The sequence below is a fragment of the Schistocerca piceifrons genome, chromosome X, assembly GCF_021461385.2.
Source record: "Schistocerca piceifrons isolate TAMUIC-IGC-003096 chromosome X, iqSchPice1.1, whole genome shotgun sequence".
NCBI lineage: Eukaryota > Metazoa > Arthropoda > Insecta > Orthoptera > Acrididae > Schistocerca > Schistocerca piceifrons.
The window spans coordinates 825,430,476-825,455,490 of record NC_060149.1 but is presented as its reverse complement, the minus strand read 5'-3'; the positions used below and the strand labels follow the sequence as shown (position 1 = coordinate 825,455,490).

The following is a 25,015-nucleotide window of genomic DNA, read 5'->3' as shown; positions in this document are numbered from 1 at the left end:
GTGGAGCACAAAAGTTCGTCCCTATCAAATGCCAGATCAGGACCCATGGGAAGGTGAGACAGTGCATCAGCATTCTCATGTTGAGCCATTGGCCGGAAATGAATCTCATAATTGAAATGAGACAAGTAAAGAGCCCAACGCTGGAGGTGGTGTGCAGCCTTGTCAGGAAGTGACGTTGATGGATGAAACAAGGAAACAAGTGGTTTCTGATCTGTAACGAGATGAAATTTTGATCCATAGAGAAAAACATCAAACTTATGAAGAGCATAAATAATGGCCAAAGCTTCTTTTTCAATTTGAGAATACTTTTGTTGGGCATCCGTAAGCGTATTGGAGGCATAAGCAATGGGTTGTTCAGAACCGTCAGAAAAACGGTGCGCAAGGGCTGTACCGACCCCGTATTGAGAGGCGTCCATGGCAAGAAAAAGATGTTGGCCAGGTCGATAAGTAGCCAGGCACAGGGCCTGTTTCAACATAGTCTTCAATCTCTGGAAAGCCACATCGCATGACGCAGACCAGTGAAAAGGCACGTTTTTATGCAACAGGCGATGCAACGGCTGAGCCACCGAAGCAGCAGACGGTAAAAACTCGTGATGGTATGCTATTTTCCCCAAGAAGGCCTGCAGTTCCTTAACGGCTGTAGGGCGAGGAAGGGCATCGATCGCAGTGACGGTTTGCTGAAGCGGACGAATACCATCCCGAGAGAGTTGAAACCCCAAGTACATGATAGATGCCTGAAAAGATTTTGATTTCTGAAGATTACACTTAAGACTGGCAGTCTGTAAGACATGAAAAAGTGTGCGGAGATTTTGAAGATGTTCGTCAGTGGTGGAGCCAGTGACAACAATGTCGTTCTGGCAATTTATACACCCAGGGACAGTGAGCAATAATTGTTCTAAGAATCACTGAAAGAGAACAGGGGCGCTGACAACCCCGAATGGCAATTGTTGGCATTGATAGAGGCCGAAAGATGTGTTAAGGACCAGAAACTGCCAGGAAGCAGCGTCGAGAGGAAGTTGATGATAAGCTTCTGACAGGTCAAGTTTAGAAAATTACTGTCCTCCAGCAAGTTTAGTGAACAATTCTTCAGGTCGAGGCATAGGGTAAGGCTTTGAAATTGCCACAGAGACGAATATCACCATTTGGCTTAGCAACAACAACGACAGGAGAGGACCACTCACTGGAAGTGACAGGAAGCAAGACCCCTGAAGCAGTGAGACGATCCAGCTCCCGTTTGACCTGATCACGAAGGGCCACAGGAATGGGCCGAGCCCGAAAAAACTTAGGCCAAGCAGTCGGTTTGAGCATGATGTGAGCTTCAAAGTCGTTTGCACGGCCTAACCCAGGAGAAAAAAGGGATGAAAATGTCGTCGACAAGGAATCCAGTTGAGCATAAGGAATAGCATCAGATACGATATTGACAGAGTCATCTATAGACAACCCAAAAACGCGAAAGGCATCGAAACCAAAAAGATTATCCGCGTTACTCTGGTCGACCACAATTATGGGAACAGTATAAACGACAGATTTGTAAGATACCTCAGCATCAGATTGTCCCAAGAGAGAAATCTTCTGTTTATTGTAAGTCCGTAACTGCCTAGTGACTGGTGACAGGATTGGAGAACCCAACTGAAGATACGTTTGAGAATCGGTGATAGTGGCAGCAGAACCAGTATCCACCTGAATGCGAACATCTCGACGAAGTATTTGGACAGTGAGGAATAACTTCCCTGAAAGGGAAGAAGTACAACTGACAGACAACACAGAATCAGAATCATCGTCATGTTCATGAACATCATGTATGCGGTCGGATTTGCAGATGGATGACACATGACCCTTTTTTTTTGCATTTGTGACACACGGCTCAACCTTGTGGACAATCTTCTCGTGAATGTTTCGTAAAACACCGCGGACATGGAGGAAGTTGCCGTGGGTTTTGCTGCAGTTTCTTAGAGGTTTGTTTACGGTTAGGCAGAGGCTGCGCTTGGGAGCGGACTGCGGCCACGTCGGCCGGCGGGGACACGCCACACGCTTCGTCAACATCGCTCAGAGGTTGTATTTCCCCGACGTCGTCCCATGCCTCTATTTGTGCTCCAGCGGCACGAGAAATTTCAAAAGACTGAGCAATGGATAGGACTTCATCTAGAGTCCGGTTTGCTGACTGAAGGGCACGTTGCGTAACTTCTTTGTCGGGTGCCGATCGGATGATAGCATCCTGTACCATGGAATCGGCGTAGGATTCTTTGTGAACTTCAGTAACAAATTGACACTTTCTACTGAGGCTGTGTAGTTCAGCAGCCCAAGCACGATAGGATTGATTCAGTTGACAACAATAAAAGGCAACACGAGAGGCTACCACATGCGTTTGCTTTTGAAAATAGATGGACAGAAGTGACCACATTTCAGCAAAGAACAAAGACACAGGATCTTTCAAAGGAGCCAATCGCGACAACAACCGATGCATTTGAGGTGAAATACATGAAAGGAGCAGAGACTTACATGTTTGTTCGTCTGCGACATGAAATGCCAAGAAGTGCTGTCAAAGACGTTTTTCATAATCAGACCAGTCTTCCGCCGTCTCGTCGTAAGGAGGAAAAGTAGGTAGAGACGATGACGAGAGACGCCCCGCATTTGATGCCGCGACGGAATCATAAATCGCATTTGTGAGAAGCATTTGCTGTTCTATGAGACCTTGCAATAGTTGCTCTAAAGTAGCCATGGAAACATGTGGGTCAACGATGGAAGAGAAAAATCCATCCTCGGCGCCATTTGTAATAACTTCAAGTTGAGTAAATATATTTCAAGGAAGACGCAATACATGAAAGTCACAGATCAAGTAAACAGAGTAAGACGTGTGTACACTTTGACAGTCAAATCATAACTGAGTCCAAGTCTAGCGACCGCTGGCTGCCTGGCCACTTAGGTGGCGCTGCTGCTGTATGGCTGGCAGACAGCGCTGCACGTAGAGGACACGCGTAACTGCGTGGCGGCACTTTGAAATATCGGCGAGTCACAACAGCACCATTTTTAGATTGAAGCCAGCTGATAGATATACGTGCTTATAGGAAGTCCCTCTAACTAAGGAATCACCTTCAGAGGACGTCATGTTTCCAAGTAGAGAAGGAACTAGCATATTTCATCAAAATATAAGAGGTATTAGAGATAAAGTTAGTGAACCGCTTATGGATGTTGACTCTGAAATTATTGGTATATCGGAGTACCATTTAAATAATTTGACAATTCAGAGGCTTCCTTTACCAGGATACAGATTAGCTGGCTGTTTTCCAAGGAGTTCCTTGCGGAATTAGGTAGTGGCCATGTATATCATCATCATCACCATCATCATCATTTAAGACTGATTATGCCTTTCAGCGTTCAGTCTGAAGTCCCCCTTATAAAATTCCTCCATGATCCCCTATTCAGTGCTAACATTGGTGCCTCTTCTGATGTTAAGCCTATTACTTCAAAATCATTCTTAACCGAATCCAGCTATCTTCTCCTTGGTCTACCCCGACTCCTCCTACCCTCTACTGCTGAACCCATGAGTCAGTCTCTTGGGTAACCTTGCTTCTCCCATGCGTGTAACATTACCCCACCATCTAAGCCTGTTCGCCCTGACTGCTACATCTATAGAGTTCATTCCCAGTTTTTCTTTGATTTCCTCATTGTGGACACCCTCCTGCCATTGTTCCCATCTACTAGTACCTGTAAACATCCTAGCTACTTTCATATCCGTAACCTCAACCTTATTGATAAGGTAACTTGAAAGAAAGATTGAACGGTGCACAGATAACTTAGTCTTGGTACTGACTTCCTTCTTGCAGAAGAGAGTAGATCGTAGCTGAGTGCTCACTGCATTAGCAATAACAAACATTATTCCATTTGAGTCTGTAGATGTATCAAGGCACTGCACTGAACAGATATTTGAATGTTGTGCAGGGGCAGTTGAATTTAGTGAAACTAAACTTCTAAATGTTGTTGTTTATAGGTCCCCTAACTCTGACTTCAGAGCATTTCTGCTCAAGCTAGAGTGGGTCCTTGATTCACTTTATAGGAAGTACCAGAAATTAGTTATATCTGGTGACTTCAACATTAATTTTGTATATGATTGTGCAAGAAAAAGGATGGTGGTAGATCTCCTCAATTCATATCTACATCTACATGATTACTCTGCAATTCACATTTAAGTGCTTGGCAGAGGGCTCATCGAACCACAATCATACTATCTCTCTACCATTCCACTCCTGAACAGCGCGCGGGAAAAACGAACACCTAAACCTTTCTGTTCGAGCTCTGATTTCTCTTATTTTATTTTGATGATCATTCCTACCTATGTAGGTTGGGCTCAACAAAATATTGTCGTATTCGGAAGAGAAAGTTGGTGACTGAAATTTCGTAAATAGATCTCGCTGCGACGAAAAACGTCTTTGCTTTAATGACTTCCATCCCAACTCGCATATCGTATCTGCCACACTCTCTCCCCTATTACGTGATAATACAAAACGAGCTGCCCTTTTTTGCACCCTTTCGATGTCCTCCGTCAATCCCACCTGGTAAGGATCCCGGACTTGTTGCATCTTCTAAGTGTCCTGCCAATGAAACGCAACCTTTGGCTCGCCTTCCCCACAATATTATCTATGTGGTCTTTCCAACTGAAGTTGTTCGTAATTTTAACACCCAGGTACTTAGTTGAATTGACAGCCTTGAGAATTGTACTCTTTATCGAGTAATCGAATTCAAACGGATTTCTTTTGGAACTCATGTGGATCACCTCACACTTTTCGTTATTTAGCATCAACTGCCACCTGCCACACCATACAGCAATCTCTTCTAAATCGCTTTGCAACTGATACTGGTCTTCGGATGACCTTACTAGACGGTAAATTACAGCATCATCTGCGAACAACCTAAGAGAACTGCTCAGATTGTCACCCAGGTCATTTATGTAGATAAGGAACAGCAGAGGTCCCAGGACGCTTCCCTGGGGAACACCTGATATCACTTCAGTTTTACTCGATGATTTGCCGTCTATTACTATGAACTGCGACCTTCCTGACAGGAAATCAATCCAGTCGCACAACTGAGACGATACCCCATAGGCCCGCAGCTTGATTAAAAGTCGTTTGTGAGGAACGGTGTCAAAAGCTTTCCGGAAATCTAGAAATACGGAATCAACTTGAGATCCCCTGTCGATAGCGGCCATTACTTTGTGCGAGTAAAGAGCTAGTTGCGTTGCACAAGAACTATGTTCTCTGAAACCATGCTGATTGCGTATCAATAGATCAATCCCTTCAAGGTGATTCATAATGTTTGAATACAGTATGTGCTCCAAAACCCTACTGCAAACCGATGTCAATGATATAGGTCTGTAGTTTGATGGATTACTCCTACTACCCTTCTTAAACACTGGTGCGACCTGCGCAATTTTCCAATCTGTAGGTACAGATCTATCGGTGAGCTAGCGGTTGTATATGATTGCTAAGTAGGGAGCTATTGTATCAGCGTAATCTGAAAGGAACCTAATCGGTATACAATCTGGACCTGAAGACTTGCCCGTATCAAGTGATTTGAGTTGCTTCGCAACCCCTAAGGTATCAACTTCTAAGAAACTCATGCTAGCAGCTGTTCGTGTTTCAAATTCTGGAATAATCCATTCATCTTCCCTGGTGAAGGAATTTTGGAAAACTGCGTTCAATAACTCCGCTTTAGCGGCACAGTCGTCGGTAACAGTACCATCGGCACTGCGCAGCGAAGGTATTGACTGCGTCTTGCCGCTTGTGTACTTTACATACGACCAGAATTTCTTTGGATTTTCTACCAAATTTCGAGACAATGTTTCGTTGTGTAACCTATTAAAGGCATCTCGCATTGAAGTCCGTGCCAAATTTTGCGTGTCTGTAAATTTTAGCCAATCTTTGGGATTTCGCGTTCTTCTGAACTTCGCATGCTTTTTCCATTGCCTCTGCAACAGCGTTCTGACCTGTTTTGTGTACCATGGGGGATCAGTTCCATCTCTTACCAATTTATGGGGTATGAATATCTCAATTGCTGTTGCTACTGTATCTTTGAATTTGAGCCACATCTCATCTACATTTGCATAGTCATTTCGGAAGGAATGGAGATTGTCTCTTAGGAAGGCATCTAGTGACACTATCCGCTTTTTTAAATAAAATTATTTTGCGTTTGTTTCTGGTGGATTTGGAAGAAACGGTATTGAGCCTAGCTACAACGACCTTGTGATCACTAATCCCTGTATCAGTCATCATGCTCTCTATTAGCTCTGGATTGTTTGTGGCTAAGAGGTCAAGTGTGTTTTCGCAACCATTTACAATTCGCGTGGGTTCGTGGACTAACTGCTCGAAATAATTTTCGGAGAAAGCATTTAGGACAATCTCGGAAGATGTTTTCTGTCTACCACCGGTTTTGAACAAGTATGCAGACTGATGCAGACTGTGTTTTTTCCAACTAGGGGGCAGGGGAACAGTAGCACAGCCATAGACAATATTTTGATTCATTCTTCATTACTAGATGGGCATTCTGTTAGTAAAAGGATGAATGGCCTTTCAGACCATGGTGCACAAATTTTAACACTGAAAGTTTTTATACTCAAAACAAATGTCACATATAATTACTAACTGTGTAGAAAAAGCTAATCCAATGGCTATAGAGAATTCTTTGAACCTTGTCAAGGAACAAGAGTGGCAGAATTTTATAATGCTGATAACATAGATGACAAATATAATGCTTTCCTTAACACATTTCTCATGCTCTTTGAGAGTTGCTTTTCATTAGAACTTTCTAAACGGGATACTAGCAGTAAAAGGCAGCCTGGGTGGCTGACTAATGGGATATGGATATCATGTAGAACCAAGTGGGAATCATATCAAAATGTTAGAGGTAGTCACAATCAAGCTACAGTAGCCCATTACAAATAGTATTGTAAGGTGCATAAAAATGTTATTAGGAAGGCAAAGAGTATGTGGTATGCCATATGGTCAGTTGTGAAGGAAGTGTCTGGTCAGTAACACAAGGTTGACGATATAAAGTCAGTTTGTAGTAAAAATATTTTTGTTACTGATAAATCAGATATATGTACAGTATTTAAAAATCATTTTCTGAGCATTGCTGGTGAATTAAATCTACATTTAGTTTCTACAGGGAATCATATAGCGCTCCTGACAAATGCCTTTCTGAGATTGCGGTCTGAAATACTCATCTGTGATACAGACAAGGGGGAGATTGAGTCAGTAATTAAATCGCTGAAAACTAAGGACTCTTGTGGATATGATGGAGTGCCTATCAGAATATTAAAGTACTGCTGAGCTGCACATGTTAGCCCTGTATTCAGCCATATTTGTAATTTTTCCTAAAGGAATGGTCAGTTTCCTGAATGATTAAAGTACTCGTCAGTAAAGCCGCTTTATAAAAAGGGATAATGTATACAATTTTAGACCTATTTTTATGCCATCACTGTTTGCTAAAGTTATTGAAAAGGCTGTGTATGTAAGGTTAATTGATCATTTTATGTCACATGATTTGCTATCAAATGTACAGTTCGGCTTTAGAAGTTGTTCAACAACTGAAATTGCTATATTCTCTTTTTTCTGAGAGCTACTGGATGGATTAAACACAAGGTTACGAACACTAAGCATATTTTTTGATTTAATTAAGACATTTGACTACGTTGATCACAAAATATTGCTCCATAAGTTGGACCATTACGGAATACGGGGAGTAGCTCACAATTGGTTCACCTCTTACTTTAGTAACAGGCAGCAAAAGGTCATTATTCACTGTGTTGAGAATGGCTGTGATGTGGGGTCTGAATGGGGTACTGTCAAGTGTGAGGGGGGGGGGGGGGGGATGCTCCAGGGATCAGTGTTGGGGCCACTCCTGTTCCTTATTTATGTAAATGATATACCCTCTAGTATTAAAGGTAATTCTAAAATATTTCTGTTAGCTGATGACACTAGCTTGGTAGTAAAGGATGTTGTGTGCAATAGTGCAGTTCATGACATAAGTTCATGGCTTGTAGAAAATAAACTAATGCTAAATCACAGTAAGACTCGGTTTTTACAGTTTCTAACACATAATTCAACAAAATACGACATTTTAATTTCACAGAATGAGCATATGATTAGTGAAACTGAACAGTTCAAATTTCTATATGTTCAGATATATGTTAAACTTGGGTGGAAAGCCCATGTTCAGGAACTTTGCTTATTTTCATTCATGTATGTCATATGGTATTATATTTTGGGAAAACTCTTCTCATTCTAAAAGGATATTTTTGGCTCAGAAATGGGTGGTTTGTGCAATAAGTGGTGTAAGTTCATGAACCTCTCGTCGATCCTTCTCTAGTCTGGGTATTTTGACATTAGCCTCCACACACACACACACACACACACACACACACACACCCACACACACACACACACACACACACACACCTTACTGTCATTTCTTGTAAACAATATCAGCTTATTCCCAAGAATAAGCAGCTTTCACTCAGTTAATACTCGGCAGAAATCCAACCAGCATTTGGATCGGACTTCCTTGACTCTTGGACTCTTGTACAGAAAGGTGTGCAGTATACTGCTGCATCCATTTTCAATAAGCTACCACAAAAATTCAAAAATCTTAGCAGTAATCCATGCACTTTCAAATCGAAGCTGAAGAGTTTCCTCATGGGCCACTACTTCTATTCTGTTGAGGAGTTCCTTGAAAAATTAAGCTGATCCTTATTTTATACAGTTTATTGCGTTTACTTAAACGTATGACTTGACTTTTTTGGGTTCATAAACATTTTATTTTTATCTGTTATTACTTTTATGTTGTAGTTTTATGTACTGACATGTTCCATGACCTTGGTGATTTGCTCCTCAATTTGGTCCTACGGAGCTTGATGGGTAAATAAAAAATAAATAAAATAGGGGAAGACTAGGTAGCAGTAAGTACGAGAACCAAGAAGGAATAATGAGACTGGATGACCAACAACAAAGTGCTCAGATTAAAAAGGGTGTAAGACAAGGATACAGTTTTTCGCCCCTACTGTTCAATCTATACATCGAAGAAGCAATGACAGAAATAAAAGAAAGGTTCAAGGGTTGGATTAAATTCAGGAAAGACTGTCACTGATAAGATTTGCTGATGACATTGCTATCCTCAGTGAAAGTGAAGATGAATTACACGATCGGTTGAATGGAATGAACAGTCTAATGAGCACAGAATGTGGATTGAGAGTAAACCAGAAAAAGACCAAAGTAATGAGAAGCAGCAGAAATGAGACTGGCAAGAAACTTAACAACAAAATAGGTGGTCACAAAGTAGATGGAGTTAAGGAATTCTGCTACCTTGGAAACAAAGTAACCCAAGACAAAGCAAGGACGGCGGACGAAGCATGACCTCCATCATAGGCAGGTCATTCCTGACTAAGACAAGACTACTGGTATCAAACATAGGCTTTAATATGAGGAAGAAGTTTCTGAGAATGTATGTTTGGAGCACAGTGTTGTGTGCTAGTGAATCACGGACAGTGGGAATACATGATCAGAAGGGAATCAAAGTGTTTGAGGTGTGATGCTACAGAAGAATGTTGAAAATTAGTTAGACTGATAAGATAAGGAATGAGGATGTTCTCCACAGAATCAGTGACAAAAGGAACATATGAAAAACATTGACAAGAAGAAGGGGCAGGATGATAGGACAGTTAAGACATCTGGCAGTAACCTCCATCCTGCTAGAGGGAGCTGTAGAGGGCATAAACTGTAGGGGAAAACAGAGACTGGAAAATATCCAGAAAATAGTTGAGGATGTAGGGTGCAAGTGCTACTCTGAGATGAAGAGCTTGGCGTGGAAGAGGAATTTGTGGTGGGCCTTATAAAACCAACCAGAATAACTGATGACAGAAGCATAAGAAAAGCAAAGATGCACATGTCCACACAATCCTTGGCTGTAATTCTTCTGTGGAGAGTGGGAAGAGAATCAATGAATTGCAGTGGGCCAATAGCTCATATTATGATAGAACCACCTTTGTGTTTACAAAAAGCAAGTAAACACTCCAACAGATGGGTGTTGAGCATCTGTTATATATTAACCTGATTTTTTGTTGGAAACTAGGAAAAGGATGGCTTCGTGGACAATGTTATGAGGGGTGTTCAATAAGTGACGCAACACTTTTGTTCTTGGCCAATTTCAGATGAAAAATATGGAATTTGTTATGAGACATCATGTAATATTCCTGTTTCAGCCCTTATATTTCCATGAATTTCAGATGGGTGGCGACACTATAAGTAGCCTTCAAAATAGTGTAACAGAGGTGTATTCCAGGCAGAGAGCTGTCATTGAGTTTCTTTTGGCATAAAACCAGAGCATCACAGATATTCATAGTGCTTGCGGAATGCTTATGGAGACCTGTCAGTGAATAAAAGCACGTTGAGATCACACAAACCTGTCCGATCTACCACATGCCAACTGGCTGCACACAGCTGTAATTCTGATGTCCTCCATCATGCTGCAACAATCAGCACTAAACTGTATTGTGCCACCCTCGGGGAATTGAAGAAACTCCTTCTCCATGACAACACTAGGCTTCACACAAATCTGTGCTGTGACATTGACCAGTAGAGTGGTACCATGCAGGATCTCCCAGTAAGGTGGCATAAGGCCATTGTGTTGAACAGAGATTATGTTGAAAAATAGGGTTTTGTTGCCAAAAGAGTGATATGGTGTGTTGGAATCCTGAATAAAATGAATTTGCTTTCAGAAAAAAAAGTGTTGCATTATTTATCGAATGCCCCTCATATTTCGATCGTCATCCATCCTTGTTCTATGATGTCTGCAGTCTTTGGATCACCTAATGCAGTCTAGGTTGTGATAGAAGTTTGGATATTACTATCTGCTAACGAATATGTAGTCTGTGTCAGTAATGTTGTACTATGATTGTGGAAACAGTTTGTTTAGGATACTGATTGAATTCTGATATCACTTGAGTCAAATCAACTGTCTTTCATTGAGGCAATCCTTTTCAGCATATGGCAAGATGGTTTTTCATGTACTGTTAGTCTGAACCACTGCTTGTGTATGCTATCATTATTTTGAGCATTGCTGGTCTTGATACAACTAAAATTTTTGCTGAAACTTAAATTGTTTCAGTAATTTTCTATTGCTGAAGTTCAGAGTGCTTTTCCCTTGTGTCCCACCTTTCACTGATGTTGGCACAAACTAGTGTGAAATAGACTGTTTGGCATACTATAGACCAACAGTAAACATAGTCATAACACAATAACAATCATTTTTACAATCTCAGAAAAGATGCTGTGTTTCAATGCATACAGGTTTCCAGTATTTTTTTTTAATCATATTTGTAGTAATGTTGGTATCCATAGTTAATGGACTGCAATTCAGCCTTCATTTTCTATAAGATTTTATCAGGTGCGGTATGATAGTCTTAAGACACTGAAATCATATTTGGAAGGACAACAATTCAAATCCCCATCCAGCTATCTGGTTTTAGGTTTTCTGAGATCTATAAATTCCTTCAAATACCATGATGGTTCCTTTGAGAGAACATGGCAATTTCCCTCCCTATCCTTCCTCAATCTAAGCTTACGCTCTTAGTGGCCTTGACACTGACTGGACATTTAACCCTAAACTTCTTTTATTCCTATTCTGCGATACGTGACACTGTACTTCATCTTGATCAGTTCACTGGTTGCTGGTAAGGGCTCCATCATTATTAATGGATTCCTTGGTGGCCATGTCTAATGTCTCCCCAGATAATATTTCCCACTAACAGGATTTGATGAAGGCAGTAGAGCCTATAGGATCAGTTAAGCATTCTGATGAAAACATGAGGTTGTTTGGTCACTTTCTCAGACAGTGTAAAACATAAAGCTGAAATGGTAAAAAACTCCATATATGAAGCTTCTAGTCAGTTATATAGTGGTGTAAAATGCCTGGGCATTCATAAGTTAGGGCAAATGCCCAGCATAAATGCCTGGGTAAATGCTTAAAATTCACAAATGCCTGGGCATTTATGCAGTTTAAAGATGAATTGAGAAGCAGAACTTATTAAAAATTTAAGCTGATATTTTGTATTGGAAAATATGTTTAACAACACTGCTTCTTTAGTGATTGGGTAACCAAGTGAAAAAGCTTCTTGAGAGTTGGATGAAAGTTATTAGGGAAATAAGTTGGACTGCAAACATAACTTATTACATCTTTAATGAGGTCAGTTCTTGGAGTAGTACATAATAAATAAAGAAAAAAAAAACACCCAAGTTGAAAAGTAATTTTGAAGATAAAGTATAGTTTATATTAAGTAGCTATCCTATAGGCAGTGTTTTTACTTACTGCTGATTCCGATTCACCGATTCTCTAGGAATTGACTAGAATCTGAATAAAACAATTCCAGCATCTTGGGCATCAATTCCTTGTTATGAAGTCTTTTTTATGTTATTGTTCTCGCTTTATCTTCACAACAGTGCAGTCATACAAAGTGGATAAAGAAAGGAGCAGAATAGAAAACTATAGTCTGTCTCAAATGTCGCTACATCTGACAATGAAGCATTTTTTTCCTTGTTGTTCTCTGAAAACAGTTTAACATTTAAGAATAAAATTATCACCAAGAAATACATGCCATCTGTTTATTACATTCAGTAATAATTTTGTAGGGAGAGAGACCGAGAGTGAAGATTAGAAATGGTAAAAAGAAAAATGACTTTATAAATGATAAACAGCTGTCAGCATTATGTACCCTTCCTTGGTACAGCGAGTTGAAATATTTCTCCCTTCTTTCCTTTTGTTCTTAGCAATAAAGACAGTGAATGATATACAATCGGTTTAAATGTAAATATCCACTAGCTTTTAGTATTGGGGGTATTGTCGCATCCCTTGTTTTAATTGTTAAATTATAAATTCCAGCATTAGAAACTTTAAAAAGTACTTTTTTTGTAAATGCCCTGATTTTGGGCATTTAAAACTGCTTTGGGTAAATTCCCAGGCAAATGCCCATTTATGAATGACCTACCCATTGGAAATTTGCCCATCACTACAGTTATTTCATGATGTTTAGCCATAAAGTCTGTAGTGAGGTAGTTCAATAATTTTCCCTTCAGCAACAAAGTATCTCCATACAGAATACTTTGCTAGCTTTCTGAAGAAACCTCTGCTGAGCTAGAGGAGATATTCACCCACAAACACTTGCATAGCGCTCTCTCTCTCTCTCTCTCTCTCTCTCTCTCTCTCTCTCTCTCACACACACACACACACACACACACACACACACACAGCTGTACACCTATGTTTGCTGACTGGACACACCCTCGACCCAACAGTGCTCCTTCCCCTGCTCTGTCGTGTCTCAACCCTTCCCAATTCAAGCCGGGACATCATCTTCATTGTGCACCTCACTGGCTCTGGTGCCCATGTGTTGCTTGCTTAGCCTTTTCACCTGCAACCCTCCACTCCCCACACCTCCTGCTTTCCTAAGCTGCACACCTGAGCCAGTAACTACCCATCCCAAACTCCTCCTTTTACTTCCTGCCTCTTTCTCCCTCTACTCACCTCACTTGACAGAACCCTCATCCCAGTCCACCTGCTGAACTGCAATCCCAGCATTGTGTGTCTTCTTTACTCTTAAATTATTTATGTTCTGCCAGAACTTCCCTTCCTATAATTAAATACTTATAACGTAGCCAACTTGCACTACAAGTCATCATACCTCCCATTCTGCTTCACTGATTTTAATTGCCTCACACAAACCACTCACTTTTTTTGTAGTTACCACTCTGAATCTATTTAAGAGTTATTGTTAGACTTGTCGGTCTAGATGAATTTAAATATTTAGGTTTAGTGCTGACTGCCAGTAAATTTGTACAGGGTACATAATCACCTCCATATTATAGACACGAGCTACCTCCATTTGTTTTGGGAGTTTATAAGAATGATACCTAATCCTGTAAAATATCTTTAGTATCCCTCCCTACAATACTGACTAGTATCTTTGATTCTGTACAAATTGATCACTCATGGGTACTACTCACCAGGAAATTGTGTTGTATATTACTTTCCTTAGCACTAGACCAATGCCCATCTGCTATAAACTTTATATAAATCAAATATTAAAATGATATGAATTCCTAATCAGACTCCTTATTTTGGTTATCAGAGACCTGCTGCAGCTCCCCAGCATCTTATTGTCCTGGAAATGCCTTACACAAAGTGCACTCTTCATGCAATAACATGATTTTGTGTGAATATGGTACATGGGACAAGGCTTGATATTCTAAAGCAGTCACATGTGTAACTGCTGAGAATAATGTGCTAAAGCATTGTAATTTAGCAAACTAACTTGCAGTTTCTCCATGCCTGATAACATTTTACAATCCTCTCAAGAGGTACCAGTGTTATTTCTCATTGGTTGTCTAGCTGTTACTGGCATATCTCTCAACAGTGTATCAGAGAAATCCAAACAGTGGACTTTGCATTGCACAACTGCACCTGTGTGTTAAATTGTTGATTATTATTTTTGCTCTAGTGATGCAGAATGTTTCTCTGCTGTTTAGCATCAGGGTCATAATGATATATTCACCATTCTTCTGTGGTCATCAGGACAATGCTATCAAAACTGCGATAGTTTAGCTTCTGCTTCCATTTGGTACTACTTTTCCTCAGGAGTTAGTAAGTGCAATACCAACTGGGTAGAGATATTTGATGTATCAAAAAGCTTGTGAATGATGATTTATACTTCACTCTTGATCGCACTCCCTTTCCACTACTGACTCAGGAGAAATTCCATACTCTTCAAGCATCTGGGCTTCACTTGTATGTCAATTCCATTGCTCACGGTTAAATGAGCTTATCTTTTCTCTAACAGAATATTTATGCCATCTGCAAACCTTAAAAGTTTTTATTTCTTTGCCGTGAAGTATAATTTCATTTTCAAATTTCTTTGATTTCCTTTACTTCATGCTCAGTCTAGAGATTAAATAATGTGGGAAATAGCTTACAGCCCTGTTTCACTCCTTTCTCAACTATTGAATCTGTTTCATGTCATGTGACTCTTAAAGCTGCAGTCTGGTTTCTGTACAAGTTGTAGATAATCTTTTGCTCTTTGTATTTTATCTCTGCCATCTTCACATTGGCAAAGTGTGTTTTATAGTCAACATCACCAAAGATTTATCTAAATTTACAAATGCTGTTAATGCACTTATGTCTTTCTTCACACTATCTTCAAAGAAAAGTTATAAGGTCCATCTTGCCTACATTTCTCCAGAATCCAAACATATCTTCTTCTCTAAATAATTTGTTTAATAATTTTTTTTTTCGTAATGTGGGGCCACAGTTGTAATATATTTCTTTAAAGTCAGTACTGCCATTGGCTGTTGTTTATTTACAGTGTTACATTTACACTTACACAATCATGAGTTCGGCTTCAAAGTGCCATTATAAAGTGTTGTGTTATCAATTGCCTAAGATGGCATACTGTCATATTAAAATACACTATTAGACACATTGTCTAAGAGTCGATATTTCTGGCTGAATCAAGTCAAGATGGTGTACTCAGCAATGAGAAGATGCATGAATAATCGAAAAATGCAAATATCGAGATATTTTCAAACATGTGTTCTTTATTCAAAAGATTATCCAAGCTCTGTGCATAGGTTCTGTAGGTCTGTTTATTTCTTAAAATAGTCTGTGATGTTGGGCTACTTCTGAGAGGAGTTGACATTTTTTCGCTTGGTGTTTCAAATTTTTCTTACAGCAATAATGTCATTGTACTAAATCCCCTCTGGCTCTTATATTCTAGAGGAGTATCAACACATTCCCCAACGCTGACTGACAAGATTGCTGCCTTCATTCTGACTTTCATACTTATGTCTTCTTCCTTGTTTTGTGGTGAAGCAGTGGTCACAATCTCAGCACCACACGTGTACTGGTAGCTGGGATCACATGCACTGATCTTTGGCCACCCATTCAAATTTTCTTCATCGACATATTAAAAACTATTTAAATCCAATTCCATTTTTGTGCAGCTGTTGTTTCTTCACCAATGAAACCTTGAAATCATTTCCTTCTAAATCCGGCTTCAAGCAGCCTGTTATAATTCTGCATGTGTCATTAAGGAAATATCCACCTGTTTGGCATGTATTGACTTATACCAAACAGGACAGTCATACTCTGCATTGGAGTAGCATAATGCCATTGCAGAGTTTTGGATGGTTTCAGCTTGGCTGCCCACCTGTGATCTGACCAGATTTCTCTGTAGGTTATTCCTGGTGGAGACTTTTGATTTGAAATTCATGCATGTTTTTTGAACGTCAGAAATCTGTTGAGTGTTATTCGTAGGTATTTTGAAGTGTCACAGTCTTCCAGTTTAACCCCGGAGCATTCTATCTTTAACTTGCTGGTGGTTTCCGTATTTCTCTGTTGGAAAGCACACACTTGTGTCTTTGATGGGTTTGGTTTAAGCTGGTTTATTCTGTAGCCCTTTGACAGATCTTCCAGATTACTCTGGTGATTTCTAGTGAATTGATGTTTGTGCTTTGGGTTGCCAGAGTGAGAACATCAACATACAAGAAACGTCTGCTGTTGGGGACTAGGGGTTGGTCATTAGTATGTATATTGAACAGAAGTGGAGCCAAGACACTTCCCCGGGGAAGGTTTTTTTTTAAAAAAAAAAAAAAAGAAAAAAGAAAACTCCGTTGGCTATGCAGTCCTTGGAGGTCAACGAAGAATGTTCTGCAAAAGATTGGCTACGAGCCTGGTAAGGCTGAAATCCTTTGTTAGGTTGTAGACCTTATGTAATATTAACTGATGATTGACAGTGTTGTATGCTGCTGTCAAGTCCACAAATGCCAGTCCTCTCACCTTGTGAGCATCAAAGCCATCTTTTGTGAACTGTGTAAGACTGAGTAATTGTCCTGTGCAGCTTTTACTAGGGCAGAATCCAGCATTCTGAGGTATAAGCAAGGGATCAGTAACATGTGAGAGACATAGTAAAATCATTCTCTATAGCAGTTTGTAAGGGTGATGCAGTAGAGCGATTGGTATAAGACACTCTGGATTGTTTCCTTCTTTGCCAGGTTATAGTCTATCAATTACTCAGTTCTTGCACATGTCTTTGGAATTTGACATCTATCGATACATTTATTGAAGAATTGGAGAATCCATTTCTGCATTGCTAATCCAAAGTGCTTAATTTGCTCAGTTCGTACATCACCCAAACCAGATAACTTACCAGTTTTACTCTGTTTCATAGCCTCTTAATGGGATTCTCATTTAGCGATAGCTGGCTTGCTATTTGGTTGGCGGTGACATTTAGGTGTATAGTGGTCTTAGTTGGATCATTGTGCAGCCATCACAGAAGTTCCAAGCCTTACGATTGTCTCTTCTCAGATCCAGATTTTTTATTGTTTTACTCCATTTTCCCCTTTTTGACTCTCTTATAGAGGAAATGAGTTTCTTTCCTGTTTCTATAGTTGTTTCACTGAAAAGGTTTTCTCCAAATAAGTTGCTGTATTCTGTAAATAAGGCTGTCTGATCTGATGTGAGTCCAGGGATGTAAGATGTTCGACAGCCGTAAGGGATAGATATTTTGGAACCTCTCTTTATGGTCGTGTTGAAGATGTCAAATTGTTCTGGTGTTGGTTCTATAGAAGACACTTTGGCATTCCATAAATCTGCAAATCTTGACCAGTCAGCCTTTCTAAAGTTGAACCGTCTCTGAAATGGGATTTTTTTGAGGTCTAACAGCAGCAGATATTTGGCAGATTACTGGTCTGTGTTATGAATTTGGTATTAGAGAACAGACTGGCTGTATACAGTGTTGGCTGATGCTGTTGGTGGTGAATATGATGTTGGGATTGTACCCTCACCTCCACCTGCTGCTGTTAAATGATGCAGGAGGTTTTGCATCTTGGATTAGGGCAAGGTGACTCATTTCTGCCTACTCTAGTACTGCTGCCCCATTTTCATCTTCATAATCATAGCCCCAAATATTACTGTGGCTGTTGAAATCGCCAGTCACAATTAGCATGTGTTTATTCTGGTAATCTGTTGGTTTATTAACTATGAATTCTTTACCAGGTGGTTTGTAGAGAGGCAAAATGGTACAATTTCTGTTTCTACAGTAAGGATTTCGATGTTATTTTCCTCTGTGAGTGCTGTGGATAGAATTTGGACATCTGGATAAACTAAGATAGTGCTTCCATATTTATCATGCGGTCTTTTGATGGCAAGGTGCCTTCCACATTTGGTCTACGCGTGACGTAGCTCCTGTGTGTTTCCTGTATGCACAGCACAAGACATTGGTGCTGCCTGCAGAGTTCTTGTAGTAGTTCTTCTTTATTTGATGTTATTCCTTCTATGTTGATTGAGATAATTCTTAGCTGGCCCTAAAAAGGGCTTGTATAATATGGGTTGTCCAGTGTGAAAGGATCGGCCATCATTTATTGATGCACAGGGTACACCCGATTGCTTTTCTCAGTCACAATCTTCGGGGAGGCTCCTTTCATACACCCCTCATTGAGATGTAAGGGGAATTATAAACCAATAGAACAGCCTTCAGTGACAATACTTTCTCTTCTAAAAGCCATCAAACTTGTGGCACAAAATGTGTGCATAACTAGTTTTTGATAATTTTGCTATCCGTCCATGCTCCTCTTTAGTTGTAAATGCACAGGGAGCTCCACAGTTGTGATATTCTTAAATTCTTGAGGTGTTTTTGTTTTTCCAGTCATTAGTACTTTCACTTTGTGGTTCTCAGAAGCATTATCAGTGCTCAGAATTGTAATGCATTCTTTAGATGACTTGTATGCAGAAGCACGAACTTCACTCTTAAAAGCAAGGGTTCTAGTTGGTAGACATTTCCAATACAGACCATTTTTTGTCTAAATTATAAATGGTCTGCTGTGAAATTCTCTTCTTCCACAAATTTCTGGAAGGAATCAGCTGCTACAACATTTGAACTAAGCCACTCTCCTCGCACAGTAAGTTCACGAATACTGTGACATGGTTTGAAACTGGTTAGCCATCCAAATGAGGCATTAAATTCTCCCCAATCCAAGAGCTTCACAGAAAAAAATTATTTTTTTCAGCACACATCATGCCTTAAACAATGACACTTTCTGCTCTTTTTTGGCTGAACTGTTGTAAAAGAACAGCATCTAATACATCAAATGTGGATCTCTGCATGCTTTTTTGTGTGGATGGTCCGTAACTAGAATCAAATTTCCTGCACTATCTTGTCTTTTCTGCTTAATCTTCTTAATGTTCACAATGATCTGCATTCCAATCTGCACATATTTTTGCAGCAGTTTCCCCCTTCTCAGTTTTTTCAATTAATTTAAGTTTTTGTTTTACTGTCAATGTGCTTCTGTTGTTTCTCCATCATCTTTTTTACAGATTACATGTTGATTAACATCAGAAAATTGAGTCTGTTTTACATTTACACTGAACAGGCTGGCTGATAATAATGGAAACAGCACTCTGTTGTTATGCAGCAGCCATTTAAACAATGGAAATGGCACTTGTCACATGGTAGGTTGTTTATTACTTTTAGTTAGAGAAAAATATTGGACTTTTTTTCATGCAGAAATAATTCACACACGAAAAATTAGGAGTATGCTGTATTTTGCAGCCGTGGCTTACTAAACTGATGGTTAGGTAATATTAACACCTGTCAGCAAGTGTTTTTGGAATATGGGTAATTAAGTTCTTCTTGAAGTGGGGGTACTTCACTTGTCCTGCATATTCCGCATATCAAGTGGAATAATTTAGTCGTGGCTGACATTCTCAAGGATCTCAGTAATTTTGAGGATGGTATCTACACAAAGTGCCTTGTTTTGATTTTGATCTTCCAGTGCCCTGTCAAATTATTCCCACAGTATCACATCTCCCATTCATATACTACTTCTTCCCCTTCCATAATATTGCCTTTAAGTTTCTTTCCTTCATATAGTCATTCTACATGTGCCTTCCACCTTTCAGCCTTCCCTCCTTTGCTTAGTACTATCTTGCCATTTGAGCTCTTATATTCATTCACCTACTTCTTTAATTCTCCTGTGTGCAGTGTCCATCTATTTAGTGGTTATGCACAATTCATCAGCTTTGTATTTTTGATTGGCTGTTCCTATTTTGTCATTTGGTAGTTTAAGTTTTAGACCCCTGCTTTCCATTTTGCCAAATTCATTTTCCACATTTTACATTTTCTCCTTTTGTCAATTAAATTAAAAATCCAAGAATTTGCACTGGGCCTTGTCTTTTTGCCTATTTTATCCTCTGCTGTATTCACTGTTTCATCTGTCAAAGCTCTCCATCCATCTTCAATTATATTCAGCACAGGAAGTTGCCACCCAAGTTAGTGTACACCCCAGTGGAGTGATTCAAACATTCAACCGATATTGTAAGACACAAAGCATGAATAAGTAGCCTGTGGTCAAAAACATCAGCTGATGACCCTACCTACAAATTAAGCATTTAGGTAGCACCAAATAAAATGCAACAGAATTGCACTCTGCCTTTTTTGGGGACAACCAGGAGGGCTGTCAACCCACAGCATGCAGTCATCACACACTCAATTTTGCCTCTAGTCATCCATTATGAACAACAATTCAAACCTTCCAGCACTGGTGTGCAAAGAAGATTGCACCTTGAATGGAGTTCAGATTGATGATGTCATGTTCTCTTCACTGATGAGATGTCTATTTGTCTGATTTTTTATGATCACCATAGAAGAGTTGTGGAGGCTTCGAGGCACCATTGCATATCTCAGACATGCAGTCTTGCATGTTCAACAGGTAGTTGGGTCAATCATACTTTGATTTGGTATCGTGTATGGTTGGTTGTTGGACATCTACCATTTTTGTAGAGGGTAGTTTGATGGCTTTACAATATCGTAGTTTGATGGCTTTACAATATCGGGACTGTTGTATACTCTGACCTTTCAGCGATGGTTTTATCGTTTGAGAGGCGCTCCTGTATACTGCATCCATCTCATTGTCAACTTCTTCCAGGAGACAGGAATAAACAAAAATCTATGGTATCTATTGATGTGTACCTAATTGAGCATGTTTGAGACCAGTTGAAACTTGAAATGTGTTACTGCAGGAACCTGTTACACACTGGATAACCTCATGGTTTAGGGGATGGGCGCTCTGTTGAAAAGTGGGACAGGCTCCAGCAGCGAAGTCGGAACTGCTTTGTGAACAGTATTCTGAGGATGATCCCACCATTTTATAAAGCTCAGGATATAGTAACATGGTATTGAATGTTACTTAGCTTCAGATTTCGGCTTCAAAGATGTGCACTCAATGAATGTACTTCCAGTATTTTGCTTAATATTTTGCGATAATGCTATTTTTCTAGTTTCTTGAGCCTTATTCTTTAAGTCTCTGCTTTCCTTGAATCTAAGCCAATGCACTTCCACAGATATGCAATAGATGTAGAACGTTTTTCGAACATTTTAGTGCAGAACAAAAAGTATTTGATGTTTTCTGGAAGCCAAGAGAACAGAGCAGATTATGCAAAAAGAAAGGCTAATTTTGTTTCTTTAGTTGCGTATTTTAGAAGGTTTTTAACTGTCTTGAAGGGGGAGTGGTCAGTGATTGTCACCTGGTTAATGAAACGTTTCACAGTGGTACCCTTATCGATTTTTTCATGACAGGTATAAAATGTTGTGCCGGTTGCTTTATCAGCCACCCTGACAAGCCACCTTTTTGATCATTATGTGCACACTGACGCTGAATTCGTCAGTTTTAAACGTATCATTCAGAAACAAGAGAACGTGAAGCACACAGTGTCCATTTAATTGAATGAAACGAACATATTCCGTACACTTAAATATTATTTACGTTTCATAAACGTAATTTTACGTGGATTTTATTTTTTATAAATTGGTAATACGTAATGGTGTTAGTCACGAAGGAGTATCAGAAACCTTAATTGATAAAGTTCTTCTGCGACGCATTAGTTGTAAACCCGGTAGTTCATGAGACAAGGCTTAGTCTAAAGCAACTATAGGATAATGATAATTGCATAACACCAGCAAAAAGCCTGTTCTTAAACGTTGTTACCATGAACAGCTCCTTACAGCTCGTTTATTGATTCTCTCAATTGGTATAGCGCAGAGGCGATCAATACCGAGGTAACTTATGACGTCACGCAGTGGGCAATGGGTATGCCAGAGTGCAGGGTATGAGTGCTTCTTTTCGGATCTCCTGAATGAAAGCGTGGTTGTTTATGGCTAATGTTCTGCCAATACATTCTGTCGGACAGTACAGTTGGCTATCCTGTTAGAATGTCCTGTCACGAACTGTGTACAGCGCCTGTTGGCACCACTGGCTCTATTTCGCTGGTCTTTCGGATAGTACAGTTGACACTTGGGCCTCGTACATTGTTGGGAATCTAAAGTAATGGAACTAATGGAGGTAAGGTTCCTTGCGGAGTGCCATTGATAACTCTTTGTTGACGCTTGGATCTGATGTGCCAGTGTAAAACGAAGTTCACAAAAATCGCTTTGTCAACAGGATCGACTTTGTGATGTATTTATTGCTGTTGAGCAGTCTGTTCGCGAGAAGCGTTTCAGGTCATTAACTTTAATTTAATAATTTATAGCTGCTCAGTATACACAAATGAGTGAAGATCTAATTTAGGTAAATGACGCTTATATATATAACTAATAAATCTAAAGGAAAGTGCTGATATGGATCTCATTAAAAGATCGCTAGCTCTAAAAACGGCGGCAATGTATCGAAAGCATTTGAAGAGATTTGTTTGCGGAAACAAATCCAGTGTGAGCGAAAGCTATCGATTTGCTAATACGTGTCTGATGAGGCTATTTGGTTCGCTCGTTTTTGTGGGGCGTAAGAAGTAAGTAAGGAACATGACGTATTCCAGAGGAAAGAAATTTTATTGCAATTATAATTCCCAAATAACTTATTTTTCCTTATTTTCTGAGCGATTGGAGGGTACCTTGTACTTGCTTACCGGTGCCAACTTTGTTATCTCGCTGTGGCTGTGAGTGAGGTACGGTAATTTTTTTGTGAAGTAGATGAAATGTATCAGTTTACACAGGCTCTGTACATGCGAAAGCCATATACGAGGAAAAAATTAAGATTAATAGCTGCATAAAGTCACGAACGTGACGTATTTGTTTTAGGAAGCGCCGAAGATTTTTCTGAAGAATTTGTATCATTTGGATGCTTAATGACAATAGATGAGAACCATGGATCCCTGTAATTTTCTTTCTCCGAGATCCCGTAGTTTTTCCACGATTTCCAACAAAAGAAGAGAGAAATTGCATCGCCTTCAGTATAATCGCACTTAATTGTATTACTGCCCCATAATCATCGGAAGTGGGGGGGGGGGGGGGGCAGACATAGAGCGTTTTGGCGGAAAGTATTTAATGTTTCTCATGTAAACTCGTTCGTAAGAAGACTGAAGAACATGCGGTTAAGACACTACAAGTTGTAAACTCATTTTTCCTTCTGATCTGCAAGCAAGTCAATTGTTACTAATACTATTTGTTCGTATTTTAGGGATAAATCTTTTTGAATCCAACAGACCATTGACAGGATTATAAATTAAAAGGAAAGTCCTTTACCAAAATCAGTTAGTGGCAGGTTTGTGGGAAACTTCCCTTCTTTCTGATATGAGTTAAACAATTGTAAATTCTCTTCTGTGCACATGTAAGGTAGCATGTATTTCACCCTTCATACTAAAATCATGTACATAAGTAACTGTGCCACCTAACTTATGTAGTGGACTGCTTGTGTAACAATTTGCATCATGTTTGATAAGTAAGTGTAAATTTATACATATGTTTACATTTGCAGTAACTGATAAACATTTTTCTTGTGTGGTTACATATGCTGTCATCACTTGTTTAATTTAATTTTTTCTTTTTTCCCCCCAGATTCGAAGCACCAAACACGAACTCACGAAATTGTAATACTGAGGCAGCCTCTAACAGGGGCAAGCCTAAGAGGTGAGTCTAGTTTTATTTTTCCCCTTTATTATTAAATTGTAGGTTATTTGTACACAGTGGGAGTAATTTTTGTTTTAGATTAATTTCAGAGTACTAGTAACTGATTTCTGACAAGTAGATTTATCCTGGGTGCAAAAATGTATATATATATATATATATAATGTAAAGGTATAAAAAAGTTACAACATTTGAGATGAAAAAGGTACTAATTCTAAATTCAGAAATAGATCATGGAATGACTATACATCATTAAATCACAAACCTCCAAAGGGAATTTACTCAGACATTGAAAATCCAGTGAACCACATCTCTGAACACATTGGTCTACTTCAGTCACTCATTCAGAAAACTGCTGAAACAAGTGCCATTCAGTATAGTATCTTTGAGTCTCCATTTACAGTCTCATGCAAATGTCTGTAAACAGAAGAGGAATGTTGTACATCGTCAGACAGGAGAGGTGCATTGTGTTCAAATGGTAATCAATATCCTCCATTTCAAGGTTTTTGACTAATATTTGCTGGCACTTATTTCTTCAGATAGGTTAAAGTTCATTCTTCACATATCTCAAAATGGCCCACTGTGCGTTTCTCTCAAAACACTCCTCCAATTTTCACAAAGTTGTTCTCTCAGGAAGGGGTTTCCATGGTGAAAGGCATGAAGTTAATCGTGCAGTTCTTGTTTAGCTGATACTTCTTAAGCATTTCTAACACTCTAAAAAAAATCATGTAGCAAAGCCTCTGAAATATTCAAAAAACATTAACATTATTACAGCAAAACACTGCAGCTTGCAATTAAATATGCCATCTAGTGACGCTGAGGGAAGTTGGTAAATAAATTCCTGTAATCTATATGTACTTGTGTATTCTAACAGAAACTGTTTTGAAGATTTACTTAATGCAAGAAACAAATTCATTCACGTATGATTATTCATCATTTTGATGGCTCACAGACTTGATGAATAGGTGCATGATGTGGGTCATGTGTTTTAAGTTACAGGGCATAAGACTTCAGATTAAAAAATGTTAA

General features: G+C 39.4%; 1 protein-coding gene across 3 annotated transcripts in view; it reads left to right on the top strand.

Annotated features, from left to right (window-relative positions):
- LOC124721352 (protein sickie) overlaps window positions 1-25,015 on the top strand; it is a 242,547-nt gene that overhangs the window by 30,762 nt on the left and 186,770 nt on the right. For all 3 annotated transcript variants that reach the window (XM_047246278.1, XM_047246277.1, XM_047246276.1), the window contains one exon: window positions 23,918-23,989. In XM_047246278.1, the coding sequence (XP_047102234.1) occupies window positions 23,918-23,989 (72 nt within the window). The remainder of the gene's footprint in view (window positions 1-23,917; window positions 23,990-25,015) is intronic.